Source organism: Leptopilina boulardi, unplaced genomic scaffold (genome assembly GCF_019393585.1).
Source record: "Leptopilina boulardi isolate dan_hultmark-lab unplaced genomic scaffold, ZJU_Lbou_2.1 LbouV2_167, whole genome shotgun sequence".
In the NCBI taxonomy this organism is placed as follows: Eukaryota; Metazoa; Arthropoda; class Insecta; order Hymenoptera; family Figitidae; genus Leptopilina; species Leptopilina boulardi.
Window position 1 is genome coordinate 239907 of NW_026137715.1, and position 18578 is coordinate 258484.

Sequence of the window (18578 nt, forward strand, 5' to 3'; positions counted from 1 at the left end):
AGAATAGAATTGGCTTTAAAGTGCTATCTATTGTTTTAGTTATATTAATCTATTATTGTTGATTCAGCAAAAAAAAAACAAAACAAAACAAAAAAAATAGTGGAATGATGAGAAGAGAAGGAAGTTGGTAATTTTTCCCAATTCCTCTTTTTGGCTTTTATTTGATTTCTTCTTCCTTTCCCTCTCCTTTTTTTCTCCCTTTCCTTCTCCCATTCCCCCTCCTCCTTCTTTCTTTCCTTTTTCCTTTCCTTCTTCACCTCCTTCTCCCTTTCCCTCTCCTTTTTCTTCTCCCTTCCCTTCTCTCTTTCCTTTTCCTTCTCCCTTTCCTTATCCTTCACCTTTCTCGCTCCCTTTCCTTTTTCTTCTCATTTTTCCTCTCCTCCTCCTTCTTTCTTTCCTCCTCCCTTTCCTTTTCCCTTTGCTTCTCCCTTTCCTTTTCCTTCTCCCTTTCCCTCTCCTTTTTCTTCTCCCTTTCCCTTTCCTTTTCATTAACCTATCCTTCTCCTTCTGCTTCTCATTTTTATCTATTTTTCCTTCATCTCCTCCCTCTTCTCCTCTTTATTTTCAGTGGAAGAGAAAAAGCAAAAAAAAAAAAAACAAAAATAATTCAATGATTTTAGGAATATTTAAAAAAAACGGAAAATTAACGAATAAAGAAAATAATTATAAGAATATAAAAAAATAATTATACAGAAATCAACTGATTGTAAAATATTTTCATCTCAAAGGAGAATTGAATGAATTTCAATAAAAAGAAAGAAAAGAAAGTCTCACACTTTATTAAGAAATTTGATTTTCAATTGATTCCCTCAGTACAAAGTGAAGAAAAAAATCCATATTTCACGTCTACTTGAATGAACGTCTCGTTAGAGACCCATAAATGCTCTCTCTCTCTCTCTCTCTCTCTCTCTCTCTCTCTCTCTCTTACACACACACAACGACGACGACCGATTTGGCTCTCTTGTAGAGTCTTAATCCAACCAATTCTTGCTAGCGTCTTATTCAATCAACTCTTATTCCACGGTTTATTTTCAAAAAGTGCTTTAGTTTTCAAAAAAAAAAAAAATGAAAAAAAATTTTTTTTTTACTTTTTTTTTTGGTTTTTATTTTTTTTCACTTCAATTTTTAATTATAATTTGATGGTATTATTATTTTTTTTATTGAACAACTCTCGAAAGAAAAAAATCAACTAAATTATTATTTAAGGGACGATTAAACTAAATTCAGTATCATAAAATAAATGCAGCTTGGATTTAGTACAAAAAGGAAGGAAGAAAGAAAACATAAGAAGAAATTATATCACCGTGTCTTGGGACAGCGAGTGTCACGATAACAGGAGTAATGGGAGCTAAAAACGTGACGAAAACTCTAAGAGATAAAAGAGATAGAAATTCGACATTTCTTTCTATGTGCTTGAAAATCTTTTCACCATTTTCCTCTGGCTTTCTTCTATTTCATATTTTTCGTTTTATTTTAGATAAATACTTTTCCTTATTGTCAAGAAGAAAAATCACCAAAAATTGTTTTATATTTATATAAAAAAATAATTCGAATTGCCGTTTTACGCATTTTTTTTGCTTTTTGTATACGCCTTAAAAAGAAGATTAAATAGAGGCATTATGAATATATAATTCTTCTCTTGTATAAAAGAAGAAGAAAAATTAAAGGGATAAAGAGTCTTATAGGAGAAAAATGTTAGGAAGTTAAAAATTATTATTTAGGGAATCAAAAAGATTTAATAGAATTAAGGAAGAAGATGAAGGAGAAGGTAAGGGAGAAGGAATAAAAAGAAGAGGGAAGTGAAATAAGACGTAAAGTGAGGAGGAAACATAGAAGGAGTCGATAAGGGAGAAGGAGAAAAAGAAGGAGACGATAAGGTAAAAGGAAAGGGAGGAGGTAAGAGAGGAGGAAACTCAGAAGGAAAGGAAGGAAGAGATGGAGACGATAAGGGAAAAGGAAAGAGAGTAGATAAGGGAGAAGAAAAGGAAGACGGAAACAGAGAAGGAGGAGAAGGGAAAAGGAAAGGTAGGAGTTAAGGGAGAAGGAGTTAAGGGAGAAGGAGTTTTGGGAGAAGGAGAAGGGAAAAGGAAAGGGAGGAGATAAAGAAGAAGGAAAGGGAGAAGGAGGTGAAGAAGGAAACGATAAGGGAAAAGGAAAGGGAGGAGATAAGGGAGAAGTGAAAAGGAAAGGGAGGAGTTAAGGGAGTAGGAAAGATTGAGGGACACGATAAGGGAAAAGGAAAGGGAGAAGGAGAAGGAAAAGAACAAATTTTTCAACTTTTCTTTTCCTTTTTGCCAATGCTACAGAGAATAAGCTCTGTCTTTAAATCAGTTTCAATTACCATCATGTGTCATTAGAATATAGTAAAAAAAGACAGAGATAGAGAGAGGAAGAGAGTGAGATTGTAGAATGGATTTGAAGTTTGACAGCTGGACAGTTTTACAACCGCTGGGAAAAGAATTATCGAAAAAGTTGGTGTGTCCTAGTGGAACTGCTGGTGGGAATCAACAATGCGACAGAATTGTCGATATCCACTCGTGCGTAATGCCATTGGAGTCTTTTGCCTGGCGCGTTGGCCTTTTATCGCATGTAAATCTAGTTTATGAAAAAAAAGTCGAGCGAACTTTTTTCTCTCTCTCACTCTTTTTTTCTCTCTCTCTTTCACTCTCTAGTTGACTATATATATATATCTTGACGAGGGACGAGATCTCATCACATAAATATGAGCCTCATTGTACGTCAGACCGCCCTTGTGCCAAACAAGTGGTGTAGGAAGACTCTGTGTGGTAAAACCAGACATGAACTTCTCTACATCAAAGTGAAACTGAAATAAGCAGATCTTGTGACACTTTCAAAATTTCACATTTGAATATCTTTCGCTTTGTTATTTAAGTTAAAGTAGCCTTCATTTTCATCCAATGGTTCATTTCTATCTTGTTAGTATATTATGTCCATTTTATTTTAGTCTCTTCTTCAATGGTACATTTAAATAATAATTAAATTATTATTATTATTATTATTATTATTATTATTATTATATTTGTTTGTAATTTTTTTTCATATTATATTTAAAAACAAAAATTTAATTTAAAACATTTTTTTATTCATTCAAAAGAGCTTGTGACTAATTTAATTCTAAATGTTCAGTCACTCTAAAGGAACTTTATCACTAATTTCATTTAAAAGTTTTGTTCATTTATCTATAAACTTTTGGTTGATACGTTCCCTCATTATATACAAAGGAATTACCACAAAAATGCTCGTGAAATAAAAAAAAAAATTGTATAAAATTAAATATTTTAGAAAAGTTCTTGAACTCTTTATTATTATTTTTTTAATTAAAAAAAAAACTTTTTTAATATATTTTTAAAAAATTTTTAAAAAATGTATTTTCTAAAAAAAATGATTAAATAAGTTTTCTTCTAAAGACTTGAAAAAAATTTTGTAAAAAATATTTACTACTAAAAACATCGTGTTTCAGTTCACTGTTAATTTTCCAGCCAGTTCATCATTTTCCATGTGAGTTGCTAAACAACCAAAAAAAAACAAGAAATGAAAAAAAAGAAGAAAGGAAATAAAGGAGAAAAAAGAGACAGAAGTAGAGTCCGAGTGAAGTGTGGACTGTCAGGGGGTAACGTTATGGAACGTGGTGTATAGAATGAAAAAAAGTGTTATACTATATGGGAGTGGACGAGAAGTTGTCGGGAAGGGGAAAACTGGTATAGGGCAAAAAAAAAAAGATATACACTGTACTGACGCCATTGTCCACAAAATTGTGAAAGATTATCTATCTACACGCACACCACCAGTGGTGTGTACATTGTTCTCCACATTCGTTATGATGTGTTGCTACATGCAAAAAAAAAATGTAAAAAGAAATATAGAAAAAAAATTTTTTTTTCACCATGATGGAATTTCTCACTTGATGTGTTTGTGTGTGTGTATCTAGATAACGTATTTTTACTGAGACCTGTCGACTCAGAGAGAGATTTGGAATGAAAAATCTCACTCTCGTCTAAACAGACGAGAAACATTTTCCAACTTTAAAACTGCCTCCGACAGCTAAACCTCGTATTTTTGTTCACGACTTTTCCCATGTGTATATTATATATACACAGAGAGAAAACAGATCTATAATTTTGATTCAAGCATCGCAGTGCGGATGTTGGTAAAAAATAGAAGAAAAAAAAGTACAAAGCTTCCTCTCAGTGAGGAAGGGAAATGAAAAAAAATTTTATTTTAAAACGGATCTTCGATTCTATTTCTGATTGGAATGTTTTTCATATTGATGATATTGGATTAGATTTATATCATTCAAATTATTACTCGAATCTTTTTTTTTATTCAATTTGAAATTATTTTCAGAAACAGGGAGAAGGTAAGGGAGAAGGACAGGGAGAGGGAATGGAAAAATTTAAAGGAGAAGAAAAGGGAGAAAGGAGGAGGAAAGGGAGAAAGGATGGAGAAGGAAGAGAAGAAGGAAAGGGAATGGGAGAAGAAAAGGGAGATGGTAAGGGAGAAGGAAGAGGAGAAGGAAAAAGGAATGGGAGAAGAAAAGGGAGATGGTAAGGGAGAAGGAAGAGGAGAAGGAAATGGAATGGGAGAAGGAAAAGAAGAAGGAAGGAAAAATGGTAATGGTGAAGGAACAGGAGAAAGGAGAAGGGAAAGGAAGAGGAAAAAGAGATTATAAGGGAGAAGGAAGAGAAATAGGAAATGGAGAAGAGAAAAGAGGAGGAAAGGAAGAGGGTATGGGAGAAGGGAAAGGCGAAGGAAAATGAGACGAAAGGGAGCAGGGAAAGGTAAAGGATTCAGTAAAGGGAAGGGAAGAGGAAGGATAATTATAAATTAACAACGATATGGAGACACGTTAATTAATTTGTAAAAATATGATTATTCAATTTTTTCAATCAACATATATAATTCACAATTTTCCAGCAACCTTGCTTCAAAAAAAATTCTCAATTTCAGATAAAATTTTCTCTAAAAGCACCTACTAATCCCGGATGTATGAATTTCCCGTTTCTTTTTTTTCCACAAAATCAAGAATCATAAATAACTCGACTGTAGATCGTGGCCTCGATTCGACAGGCTCAAAATAAAAGTCAAGACGAGGTAACGGAGTTGTCAGGATGCGTCTCTCTCGCTGGATCTCTTTTTGGATCTACGATCTCCAGGGATTCTAGAGAGAGATCAGTTTTGCTGGGCGATCGATCCCCAGATAGTTGCAAAATGCGAGTGCACGCCGCGTGCTTTACGGCCCACGCAGGTCGAGAAGTATCGAGATAATGTGAACCAGCCTGAACGAAATGAAAGAAGAAGGAGGAGGAGAAGAAGAAGACAGATCGCTATATATTAAATTTATTAGACCGAAATTTTTTTATTCTAAAAAGAAATATTTATTTAATTTAAATTTCATTTATTTCTTCAGAACATTTTTTTTTATTTTTCACCATTTTTTGGAAAAAAAGACTCAAAAATAGAATAGGAAAAAAAAGAAGAGGAGTTTCATTAGAAATTTTATGAATGAAGAAGTCAGCGAACGAAGAAAGATTACCACATCTCTTGTGACCCGCAAAAAGTTATTATCACACTGAAAAGCAATGCGAGAGAATCTGAGTCACATTTGACGAAAGATTCGCGAGATATGATGCAAGAGCAACGAGCATCCTATTGTTCTCTCGGAGGCGCGCATCAAGGCGCGAGAATAAAATTAGGTTAAGTAGCGATTAACCTCATCGCGATGATGTGCCGACTCTCTTTCTCTCTCTCTGTGATGCGATGGCTTTTAAAAGGGAACAACCAACTTCGCTGAAAAGGCACCCAGATTCCAACCACAAAGTACGAGACTCAGCGGCTGCAGAAAACCCTCGAGGGAAGAGAGAAAAGGGCAGGGAGAATGAGAATGAGATCAAAATATTCCTCCAGAGACAAGAAACGAGTTATGATCCACATTGAGATGATGATAATGATGATGATGAGCGAAAGGAGAGACAGAAAAGACCATCAGACGAATCTTCCATCTCGTGGGCGTCAGTTGTCTTTAAAGATAAACCAGAAACATGTGAATACGAAAGATAGAAAGAGAGAAGGAGAGGAGAAAAATTAAATCTCTCACGCTTTTCTCTTTCTATCTTCATCGTTTCTTTGCCGAGATGCACTTCATGTGATATAAGTGTGCTACTCGTCTTGAGTGCAGGGAGGAATTTTTATTTACATTCCACTTGAAAATGTTCCTTCCCAATAGAATTACCATAGAGATTGCGTTGGAATTTTGATAATAATTTCCGCTGAATTTCTATTTCAGTTTTTGGTAAGGAAATTAACGATCGGAATTCTGCTGGAAAGATATGGGAAATTCCGCCGAAATCTGAAGAATATGGCGGAAAGGAAAGGGAAACCTCAAGATATCGTGGGAATTTTAATAATTATTTCCACCGGAGTTCCCTTTCCTCCTCCGACAGAATTCCAAAGAATTTCCCTCCAGAAATGAAAGGGAAACGTCGAGATTTCTTGGGACTTTTCCATAATTATGTCTGCCGGAGTTTCCTTTCCTTTACCAATGGAATTCCAAAAAATTTCCCTCCAAAAAGGAAATTTCGGCGGAATTCTATAATTATTTCCGCCCTAGTTCCCTTCCCTCTTCTAGCGGAAATTACATAGGATTTGCGGAAAATAATTATTCCCATTCCAACATAAATTCCAAAATTCCGTTTGTGAATTAAATTATACTATTCTCTGAAAAAAATATATAAATATTAGAAATTAAAACAACGAGTTATGTTTGCGAAAATAGCTCCTCTCTGAACCTGGCCAATTAATTTTCGCACTCATCTTATCGTGATTCTTCTTCTTCGACGACGACTACGAAGACGACGACGACGAGGAAAGAAAGAACCGAAAAGGTTAGTTTATTCCTGGCGGCGTAAGGCGACGAGCTTCACCAACAAGAGATGAAGGTAGAGGGAATGGAAAGGCAGGGGGGGCTGGAGGAGAGGGCAGAGGACGAGAGAAGAGGGCCCACTCGGTGCGAAGAGGGCCGCAGCAACGACGAGGTCAATGTTCCTCGACGAGGTGCATTGCCTCGAGGGCGAAGGGGAAAAAAGAAAGAGCGAGAGTGACAGGGCCGTATTCCATAGGTTAAATGGAGACTTCCCTTAAAACAGTGGATATTTAACCAATATCCTAATAAATGTGCCGAGAATTATTCGTCAGCTTCAAAGGAAATTAGGAAATATCCACTGAAGTCCTTGAGACATCCTAGGGAATAATGTTATAATACAAATAATAATAAATCCTATATTAGGATTAAGAAATCCGTAGGGAAGTCCGGAAGATAGAATTAAGACACCCGTAGGGTATTAAATACTACGATGGGATTAAGAAAGTTCGTGGGAAATTCATAGGATATCCTATTTTAGGGTGGGAATAAGAAATCTGTCGGAAGTTGAGAAGGAAAGGGAGAAAGGAGGTGAAGAAAAGAAAAGGGAGAAGGAAAGGGAAAAAGAGAGACAGGAGAAGAAGAAAAGGGAAAAGGAAGAGGAGAAAGAATGAGAGAGACGATGGGAAAAGGTAAGGGAGAAAGAAAGGGAGAGGGGATAGGAGAAGCAAAGGTAGAAAGTAAGGGAGAGGAGATGGGAGAAGGAAAGGGAGTAGGAAAAGGAGTAGGAGAAGGAAAGGGAGAAGATATGGGAGAAGGAAGTGGAACAGGAGAAGAAAAGGAAAGAGGAGAAGAAATGGTAGAAGGAAATGGAAAAGGAAAGAGAAAAGGAAAGGAAAAAGGAAGTAGAACAAGGGAAGGAAAAAGAGAAGGTAAGGGAGAAGAATAGGAAGAAGGAAATGGAGGAGGAAAGGGAAAAGAAAGAGGAAAAAGAGAAGAAAATGAGCAGGAAAAAGGGGAAGAAAATAGGAAGAGGAAGGGGTGAAAAGGGGCAGGAGGAAAGGGAGGAGAAGGAAAATAATACTATAATTAAAGGATATGTAAGAAATACATTAAAAAAACAGTAATTTTTAAGTAGCAACAGGACGAGGAAATGGAGTGAAAAAAATGAGGATGACCAGCATAATAATTATCATATATATAACAAATACAAAAAAAAATTTTCATCATAAAAACAAAATTTATCTCAAATATTTCCCAACTTTTTTACCCAATTATGAAAATTACACCTCTAATTTAATATTAATAACTGTACATTTTATTTCCAAAAAAAAGAGTAAATAATATGTGGGCAGAACAAAAAAGAAACCGATTTCTCCTCGTCTACTATTAATACATGTAATCCTAATATTTGAACATTGAGCCCTCGACGCGTCAAAGCTTTTTTTTGAATTAGAATAAATCGTCTCTTCAAAAGAAGGTTATGAAGAAGGCAAAACACTCAACTCCAAGAAGGAGAAAAGAGTATATGTCAACATTTCAGGAAAAAAAAACTCGTTGAGCAACTCTACCCAAATTAGGAGTTGGTGACTGTTTATCTTTTGCGCGGGGAGTAAGTTTTGGTGTGTGTGTGTGTGTGTGTGGAGCTTTGACTTTGCGCTCATCGAACTTATCCATTACAAGCCGAAAAAAAACCAGTTTCCACCTTAAACTCGAATCGCCCCTTTTGATTTAGAATTGTGACTCCACAGTAAGAGGGAGAAGGACAATGATCAGACGAACGCCGACAATTTACAACAAACAAAAGCTAAAAAAAAAAGAAATAGCAGCTTCACTCGGATTAACAACGAGCTGTGTCGAGAGAGAATGAAAGAGAGTGGTTTTGATAACTTAACAGCTTAAGAAGCTTTTAGTGTGCATGATACACATTATTTTATATGATACAACTTCATGAATTATTTTTTTTTCATGACAATGTTTGGATTTTCAAAATCTATTTTAGTCGATTAGGAAAAAAAGTCTACATAAAAGTTGGGAAATTATGTTGCATATATATATATATATATATATATATATATATATAAAGAAGGATTTTTATAATAACGGAGAGGGAAAAAAAATTATTTTTTAAAAAAAATATATAATCCTTTATATTAGAATTATCCTCTTATACGGCCCTGAAAGTTTTGCGCTGTGAAGAAAGGGCGCAGAAAACGGAATAGTTGAATGAGAATGGGAAGAAAAGTGGATGGGAGCCTGCAGAACCAGCTAACTTGTACCGGCAGGTGCATCGGGACGAACTGCGTGTGCAGGATAAGAGAGAGGAACATTATATATATATATATATATATGTACCAGAGAGATGCGGATTCCCGTAATTACGATCCGTGTGGTTTGTCGAGTTACGAGCGATTTCGATATATATATATATATATATATATATATATATGCGTTCAAATATGCAGCCAGTTATGCCACGTAAGCGCTATAATCTAGTGATAGGCGAATTATTTCTCGCGATATGGATATCAGTTCGTAGAAACGGAAAATCAAATCCAAACCTGAACAAAGTGTCCGGAATTCAAAATTTAAATTCCCCAATTCGATGAAAATTGGCGATGAGAGAAATTGAAAGCAATATTATTTGCGTGAAGAATCAATTTTTTTTTTGTATGACAAAAAAATTTTTTTTAATTTTAACTGCGATTGGTTATTATTTCCTCCTGAGAATTCCAATTATTTCCAATTAATTAAAATCCCCAAAAAAAACCAAAATTCTTCGGGGTAAAAAATCCATGGAGTCGTAAAAATTGTTATAGTTTTGCATTAGATGAAATTCAAAATATATAGCATTGAAATTAAAAGGTGACAGCGGTGGGATCAATAATTTTCAGGACTTTTAAAAGAATTAGCATCTAAAGATTAACATTTTGTAATTAGAAACTCCAACTCTAAACCTAAAATCATGTTTTCATTTTAAAGAATTACGAGTCAAAATAATTATCATCAAAATTCTTTTCATCTTTTTGAAACTTTGCATCTAAAAATAAAGCCAATAACAGCATTCATTTACTAATTAATAGGTTTGCAATAAGCTGCTTATGATAAGCAAATTAGAAACCAGTAATTAGTAATTTAGATAAAGCCAGAGGAGAAGGGTAATTTGCGAGAGAGAGAGAGAGAGAGAGAGAGAGAGAGAGAGAGCTGAAGATTCTGTATCGATTCGACAATAGAAATACTTTGTTGAAACGGTAATTGCAAGCGATATAAACAGAAGAACGAGAGATTAGGGGAAAATAGTCAAAGGAATTCCTTGCAATGAGGAAGTAATACTGACGAAACATATTAACTTTTCCGTTTAATTAAGATAAGCTGTGGCAATATCCAATTAAAGTGTCGCGCAAATCAATTATTTATAGATCGCGATGGAAGCTGTGAATTTTGCTAATTAATGAAAGTGATGATCAAAATTCGGCAGCCTCTCTATCTCTCTCTCTCTTTCTTTCTCTTTCAACCAGAATGACACTGACAGATTGGTACGAAATGCTTATTAGTCAACAACTTATGAGAAGCAGACGACGAGTCGTTAGCTCGTTAGGTTAAATTAACGTCTCGTGCGTTGTTCGACCTAATAAGATGAGACATGAATGTCAAAATGTCAGTGTCTTGCTTGTCTAACAAGTCATCCAAAATTCTTATCATCCACATGAATAGACTGACAAATATATTTCTCACCTTATTTATTTATTTTTTTTTGAATTTATCCACTTTTAGAAAAATAGTCCCAATCAAAAATTGATGTATTTTTTTTTCTTTTGCTTAATCCCTTCATTTTGGAGTAAAATTAAAGTCTCTTTTTGATAAAAATTACGCTGTCTGCAACTGTGTGACAGAATCTGGATGGAGAGATGAGAAAAAGTCGAAGCTGCAAGAAGACACTTCTTTTCATCTTACAGGAAGTTTTTTGAATTTGAGTTTTTTTATTATTGTTTGAAGGTAATGGAAAATTTTGTTTTTTTCGATAGATTTCTGTTATCGACTTTTTTATCGACATTTACAAAAGAAATTCTAAATGAGACGAAAACGATGATTTTTCCCAATGTCGATAAATGTTGTTAACAGAAATCTGTAAATAGAATTTTTTCCTTTATTTTTCGACTAAATTCCTATAATTCGAATAATTATAGTTACTTTGCAAAAAAAGGTGGTTTCAATTCATGCTAAATGAGAAAAACCAGAAACTTTTTTTAATATCGGTAAATGTAGATAACAGAAATCTGTAATTAGAACCTTTTCCTGTATTTTCTACTAGATTCCTGTTATCGATCTTTTATCGAGATTTACAAAAGAAATCATACTAAATGAGACGAAAACGATGAATCAAACCAATGATTAAAATAATTTTTTTAATGTCGATAAATGTCGGTAACAGAAATCTGTAATTGGAACTTTTCCTCTATAATATCTCATGTAATTGTGAAATATCCATGAAAATCAATTATTAGAATCAATTTTTCCCAATGCCGGTAAATGTCGGTAACAGAAATCTGTAAATAGAAATATTTCCTCTAATTTACGACAAAATTCCTATTATTCGAATTATTATCGTTATTTTGCAAAAGAATGGTTCTAAATGAGAAAAACCAAAAAAAAATTCTTGAATGTCGGTAAATGTAGATAAAAGAAATCTGTAATTAGAATTTTTTTTTCTTTTACTTATATAAAACTAAGATTTCAGCCGTCTTCAAGTTGAAAAATTTTGAACATTTTGTAATCCAAAATAAGAAATGTGCGATCAGGAATCCAAATTATTGTATAATTCAAAAAAGTTATCTATATAAAATCGAACCCCTGAAGAGTATATCTAATAAATTCGTCCCTCATTTTTCGCGAGGGGAAAAAAGTAAACAGATTGGCGGGGGTGAAATTGTTGAGGGTAACTTGTTCATGAAATGAGGAAGTGAAAAAGTCACGATTGCTGTGTGTAAGAATCAAATGAAATTGGTCAGAGTGTTTCCGTCCTAGTTTCTTCTTCTTCTTCTTCTTCTTCGACTTGGTGAGTGCCGGACAGCTCTTTATTATTGTTTCACCGCAGTTTCGGCACCCCTTCTCTTCCTCCCGGAACACAATCTAAAAATCGTTATTCTCCGTCGAATTCTACGCCCTCTTTCTGAGCAGAAGAGGAAGAAGAAGAAGTAGAAAAAAAGTAACAGAAAAGAAAAACGGTTTCCGCAAACACCACCAGAAGCTCTTTCTGTTCTTTCTTCTTTTTTTTCCTCTCCCTCGCTTTAAGTTTCCGGTTCCTCTTTCTCTCTCCCTCTCACATCCAAGGGGAGAATCACAGAGTCGTGAAAAGGAATCGTTATATCTCGCACTTTAAGTCCGAATTCAGGAGCAATGAGAATTAAAGAGAGAGAAAGAAGTAGACTTTGTCTATTCCATGAAGCGTCCCCTTCAAAAAAAGAAAAAAAAAAAAAAAAAATTGAAACAGAATATTAAGATTAAAATGAAACCTCCGTTTCGCGAGAAGAAACAATTCAATTACAAATTGAGAAAGAGACTCTCAAAAACTGGTAGAGAGAAGATCAAACGTTTCACAATTTAAACATCTTTAAATACTATGCTTTAGATCTCGTTTTATCATTCCGCTTTCTCATCTCAAGAATTTTATTCGAAAGCTCTTGCATAAGATGTTTAAAAAAAAAAAATAAATTCCTTTTTTTTCTCTCTACCCTGACCTGAAGGATTGCTGTCATTAAAGTTGCACGGGTATCCATTAAGGCTGAATGCGCAGTAAGTGTTTAAAACTCTCTTTCTTTCTCTCTCTCTCTTTCACATCTGCCGTAAAGGAAAATTATAATGTTATATTAATGCTGAAATGTCCCTAATGTTACTACGACGTCTTTTAAAGCTTTTAAAATAATGAGCGAACGGAATAATTATCAACTACAAGGTCGACTGGGTTGTTTGCTACGAGTTTGTAATATTAACGAAAATGTCATTTCCAAGGGAACGACAATTTTTTTTTTTTGATTCGTTAACGATATCCTGTATATTAATATTTATGAAAAAAAAGAAATTCGATTATCCACTTCCTTTAGTGAAACGTTATCTTATAAGGAATATATAAAAAGATTGAAATCATCAAAAAGAACTTGATTAGCGGAAAAAAAATAGCAAAAAATTTACAAACTATATGAAATGAGCACTTTAGGAGCTTAATTAAATAAATGCTATTGACAATGTTGAAAACATATAACTTCAATTATAGAAATACACGACAAATACAGACGATGTTAAGAGATACACAGAGAGAGAGAGAGAGGAAATACATTTTCAAAATAATTACATTGAGAAAATGAGCCTTACCTTTGGACAAAGTATAAGGCAAATTATATTAAAACTTTAGAGTTAAGTTAATTTTGTATAGCATTAACTATAATGGTTGAGTACAAATGGAATACAGTAAATGCAAATGGATTTTGATACAATTTTGATACTTTGCAAAAAAAATAAATTTTAATTAATCAATGGAAATGTTGAAAAGATTTGGAAAGATTTTTTTTTTATCTTGAGATTGGTAATCAAAATGAAAATTGCCTTCCGGATTTCAAAAATTTACAACAGGCAAAAAAATCTTCATTTGGAAGAGCAATAAGTTTCTTTGTAACAGCGATATATTTCTCTAGAATAGGGAAAACATTTGCTGTTTTAGTAAAACACATCGCTGTTTAAAATGAAGATTTTTTTGCGTGACTTCTTATATATCATTATAATTACAAATTCCTGTTACCGACATTTATCGTCATTGTAAAAAAGTGATTCTAATAATTCAATTTTGTAGTTTTTATATTCAGTATCCATTAGAACCCTTTTTTCAAGAAAAAATTATAATTACAGATTCCTTTTACCGACATTTATCGACATTGTAAAAAATTGATTCTAATCATTCAATTTTCGTTGTTATTTCTCAATTAGAATATGGATTGGAACTATTTTTTGAAAATGTCGGTAGTAGGTAGATGGCAGAAATTTAGTGGAAACTTAGTTAGAGGAAAAGTTCCGATTGCAGATTTCTGTTATCGACATTTACCGACATTGGAAAAAAATGATTCTAATCATTCAATTTTGTTGTTTTTTTTACATGCAATACGGATTAGAAGCCTTTTTTTAAGTGTCCGTGAAAAGAAGATAACAGTAATCTGGTAGAAAAATAGAGGAAAAATTCTAATTACAGATTCCCGTTACCGACATTTACCAACATTGTAAAATAGTAATTCTAATCATTTAATTTTGTCATTTTTTATATTCAAAATGAATAAGAACTCTTTTTTAAGTGTCAGTGAAAGGTCGATAACAGTAATGGAGTGGAAAAATAGATGAGAAATTCTAGTTACAGATTTCTATTACCGACATTTACCGACATTGTAAAAGAGTGATTCTAATCATTCTATTTTGTGGTTTTAACATTCAGTATGCATTAGAACCCTTTTTTCAAAAAAAATTCTAATTACAGATTCCTGTTACCGGCATTTACCGACATTGGAAAAGAGTGATTCTAATCATACGGTTTTGTTAAACGTAAATGGCACAACATTAGAACCCTTTTTTCAAGAGAAAATTCCAATTACAGATTCCTGTTGCCGACATTTATCCTAAATTAAATTCATAGCATGGATTGAGGCCATTTTTTTAAAGCAACTTTAGATAAAAAGGTCGATAACAAGAACTATAGCACTATTTTGATTACGGTAGCATAAGAAGGCGTCAACAAAAAAATTGGGCGTTACTTTGACCACAGTAGGCCCAAAGGCGTTCCCTTGCCGTTCAGAATAAAATGGGCGTCGCCCTACGATTATGATAGAACGAAAAATTGGAAGCTAAAAACACAATATTTATATGTCCAAAAATAGAACAAAATTTCAGGTTAACCTTAATTGCTCTAGGTCAAGAGGGCGTTTCCTCACATTGAAGAAAAGAAGGCGTATCTTTGATTACAATGCAGACAAGGGGCGTTCCCTTAAAAGTCACTTAACCCCCCCCCCCTTTACCATAACCTCAAAACTCTTTCATAAATTGAAAAAATAAACAAATAGCGGCTAAATTTTTTTTTAACAATTCCAGTCTCGCGCGATAATTACTAGTAAGTAAAAACAGTCTTATTAAATTCTAATTACACATATAAACAAAAAAGAAAAAAAAAGTAATGAAACAGATTATCGAGTGACAGGTTGAGTAAAACTAAAAGGTTTAGTATACAATATACAATAAGAAATGTTTTGTGAATTCTTCTTTTGGATAAAGAAAAAGAAAAATTTTTGCAGATACCTCCTTATGAGGATGATCTTATAAAGCGGGAATGCCCTATAAGTGACGCGAGGTTAAAAAAAACTTCCTACGCAAGTTCAAAAACTGGTACCTCATTCCATACGTGGAAGACTGGATAAATAGGCTGTTTATTGTGTCTCTTATTGACCGAGTCGTGAAACCGGTCTTCAGGGGGCTCGCACGAACGATGGACAAGCAGTTTGGTTATTGACAATGAGTCATCTTTTCTCGACAGAGAAAGAGAGAGAGAGTGAGGAGACAGTCGCGATCTGCTGTCTGCAACTGTGTGACAGAATCTGGATGGAGAGATGAAAAAAAAGTCGAAGCTTCAAGAAGTCACTTTTCCCCTTACAGGAAGTCTTTTGAATTGAGTTTGTTATTATTTTTCAAGAAGATGGGAAATTTTGTTCTTTTTTCCCTAGATAACTGTTATTGACTTTTTTTATTGATATTTACAATAGAAATCATATTAAAAGAGACAAAAACGATGATTTTTTTCAATGTCGGTAAATGTCGGTAACAGAAATCTGCAATTGAAATTTTTCTTCTAACTAATTTTCCACTAAATTCCTGCTATCTACTTCTTATCGATATTTGCAAAAAAAATGGTTCCAATTGAGAAATAACCACGAAAATTAAATATTAGAATCACTTTTTCCCAATGTCGGTAAACGTCGGTAACAGAATTCTGTAAATAGAACTTTTCTACTAAATTTCTGCTATCTACCTCTTACCGACATTTGCAAAAAAAAGTGGTTCTAATCTATGCTAAATGAGATACTCCGACTCTTGGAATAGAATTATTTTTTTTCGATTGAAATTTTCATTTTGAGGTTATGTCAAAAAACTTGCCATGGTGGGGTTAAATTGGACTTTGGATACAGTTTCAGCGACCTCAAAAACATAACAAACCGGTAACCTGACCCCTATACTAGAATTATTTTTTTATGCGATTGAGATTTTATTTTTGAGGTTATGTCAAAAATCTGAAGTGACGGTGTAAAATGGATTTTAAATTCGATTTCAGAGGCCTCAAACATAATCTGTAACCCAGGACAGAAAAAAATTTTTTTTTGTACGGCTGTGTAATGACATGAATGAGATGATTAAACAATTCGATTAATTGATAAATCAGTGAACCTCGACACCAATTTAGAGAAAGTTTCGAAGGCAATTTATTCGAGGGAATAATATATACCTATAAAATTGAAACCACATGACGACGTATTGTCGTTTTAAGAGCGTCTATTAAAATTTATGAGGAGAGAGATGGAGAGAGAGAGAGAGAGAAGTGGGCACTGATTCAACAAAACGTCGTTGGCCGATAAAATTTTGGAAAGAAGCTTAACTTGTTCAAGTACAAGATCGTTTTATGACTTTTTAGTGGACTCGTTGCTCTTACAGTAAATGTGTTGTAGTTTTCGGAATCGACATTCCACACTTCATGTCCCTAATAAATATTCATACATTCTCTTTTTATATTTATACACGAAAATTGCGCCATTTTCTCCGAAACTACAAAAAAAAAAAATAATTTTTTTACTGCCAAAAATAACAATTTTTTTTATTGCCAAAAAAATAATTTTTTTTTTTTGAACAAGATTCGAAAAATAATTATCGTTTAAAAAGAATTTTAAATTGATGTGCAGTACCATTAACAATGTGTACAAAATTTCCAAATACACTCCTTAAAGTCGGCTGAAAGCCGAAAGTATTATTTTAATAAAAGAGAGAAGAAAAAAATTCTAATTACAGATATCTGTTATCTACATTTATCGACATTGAAAAAATTATTTGGTTTTCCTCACTTAGCATGGATTAGAACCACATTTTTTTGCAATATAACGATAATAATTCGAATAATATGTATTTAGTCGAAAAATAGAGGAAATAATTCTATTTAAAGATTTCTGTTACCGACATTTACCGACATTGGGAAAAAGTGATTCTAATAATTAATTTTCTTGGTTATTTTTCGATTAGCATAAACTATTTTTGGCAAATTTCGGTAAAAGGTAGATAGCAGTTTAGTGGAAAATTAGTTAGAGAGAAAATTCAAATTGCAGATTTCTGTTACCGACATTTACCGAAATTGGAAAAATCATCGTTTTTGTCTCATTTAGAATTTCTTTTGTAAATGTCGATAAAAAAGTCGATAACAGAAAACTAGTAAAAGAAACAGAAAAAAGTTTTAATTACAGATTTCTGTTACCGACATTTATCGACATTGGAAAAAAGTGATTATAATCATTTATTTTTGTGGTTTTTTTCTAAGAATCATAGATACTGGCTCTGCAGTGTATCCATGAAATTTAGTACCATTTTCAAATATATATATCTATATATATAATAGAGAAGAACCTAGATTACACTGCTGATACATGACAAATACTATATAATCTTTAGGGCAGTACTTCAACTGCCAGCAAAGAGAGAGGTAGAAGCGTACAAACTATAATTCGAATATCTACAACAGATAACATCATCTGTAATCAATATATGAACCGATATAGCCACCCTGAGAGATGTAAATCTCAATTTTCCTTATTATGATAACTATTTATCATGATGAAAAATTTCTTTTTTCCACTATATCATGAAAATACCGGAACAAAAATCCTAACAAGCTGATGATAGTTTTTGCAGACGTTAATGTACAACTAATGTACGCTATTAACTTTCACCCATAATAATAATCAACTGTACGTGTGAAGTTTGCTATTTAGCTGTCAATCGCGAGACATTTCATTTCATACCTAAAAAAAAATTCTTTTTCTTTGTAAAAAAGAAAAAATAATATTTCATATCACTCACAGCTTGTAATATAAATTAATCGAATGTACAAAACACTGATTTACACATGTGCCTTTTGGCTATAAAATAGTCAGGAATGCGAATTTCAAGCGTTCATATTTTCATTCCTAGATTTTTGTTCAAAAATAATTTTTTTTACTCGTTTATTTTTTTCGAAATTTTTATAAAAAATAAAAAAATACGTATTTTTTTTAATATTTTGATTTGATAAAAATTGTGAAAGTTATGAATTTTTTAAATTTAACGTCGTCAGAAGCCGAATAATTTTGAAATGTGTTTTTCTCTTTTTATACTAGCAGATACAAAATAATATATATATGAAATTTGTTCAATTGATTATAGTCACGTTAATTTTTATTTTATATTTAAAATATTAAAAAAAAAATCCTACAAAATATAATCTTATTTTTTTATCTGATTGAATAAAAGAGAAAAACGCATTTCAAAAATTATTCGGCTTCCGAAAAGACGTGAAATTTAAAAAAATCATAACTTTCACAATTTTTATTAAACAAAAAAATAAAAAAATACATATTTCTCTATTTTTCAAAAAAATTAC

General features: G+C 32.8%; 2 protein-coding genes across 3 annotated transcripts in view; one reads left to right on the forward strand and one right to left on the reverse strand.

Annotated features, from left to right (window-relative positions):
- LOC127277427 (fat-like cadherin-related tumor suppressor homolog) overlaps window positions 1–18578 on the reverse strand; it is a 307324-nt gene that overhangs the window by 167991 nt on the left and 120755 nt on the right. The window lies entirely within an intron of this gene.
- Window positions 7667–8010, forward strand: LOC127277429 (uncharacterized). Its single transcript, XM_051298535.1, has one exon. The coding sequence runs from the start codon at window positions 7747–7749 to the stop codon at window positions 8002–8004; it is 258 nt and encodes an 85-aa protein (XP_051154492.1). The 5' UTR covers window positions 7667–7746; the 3' UTR covers window positions 8005–8010.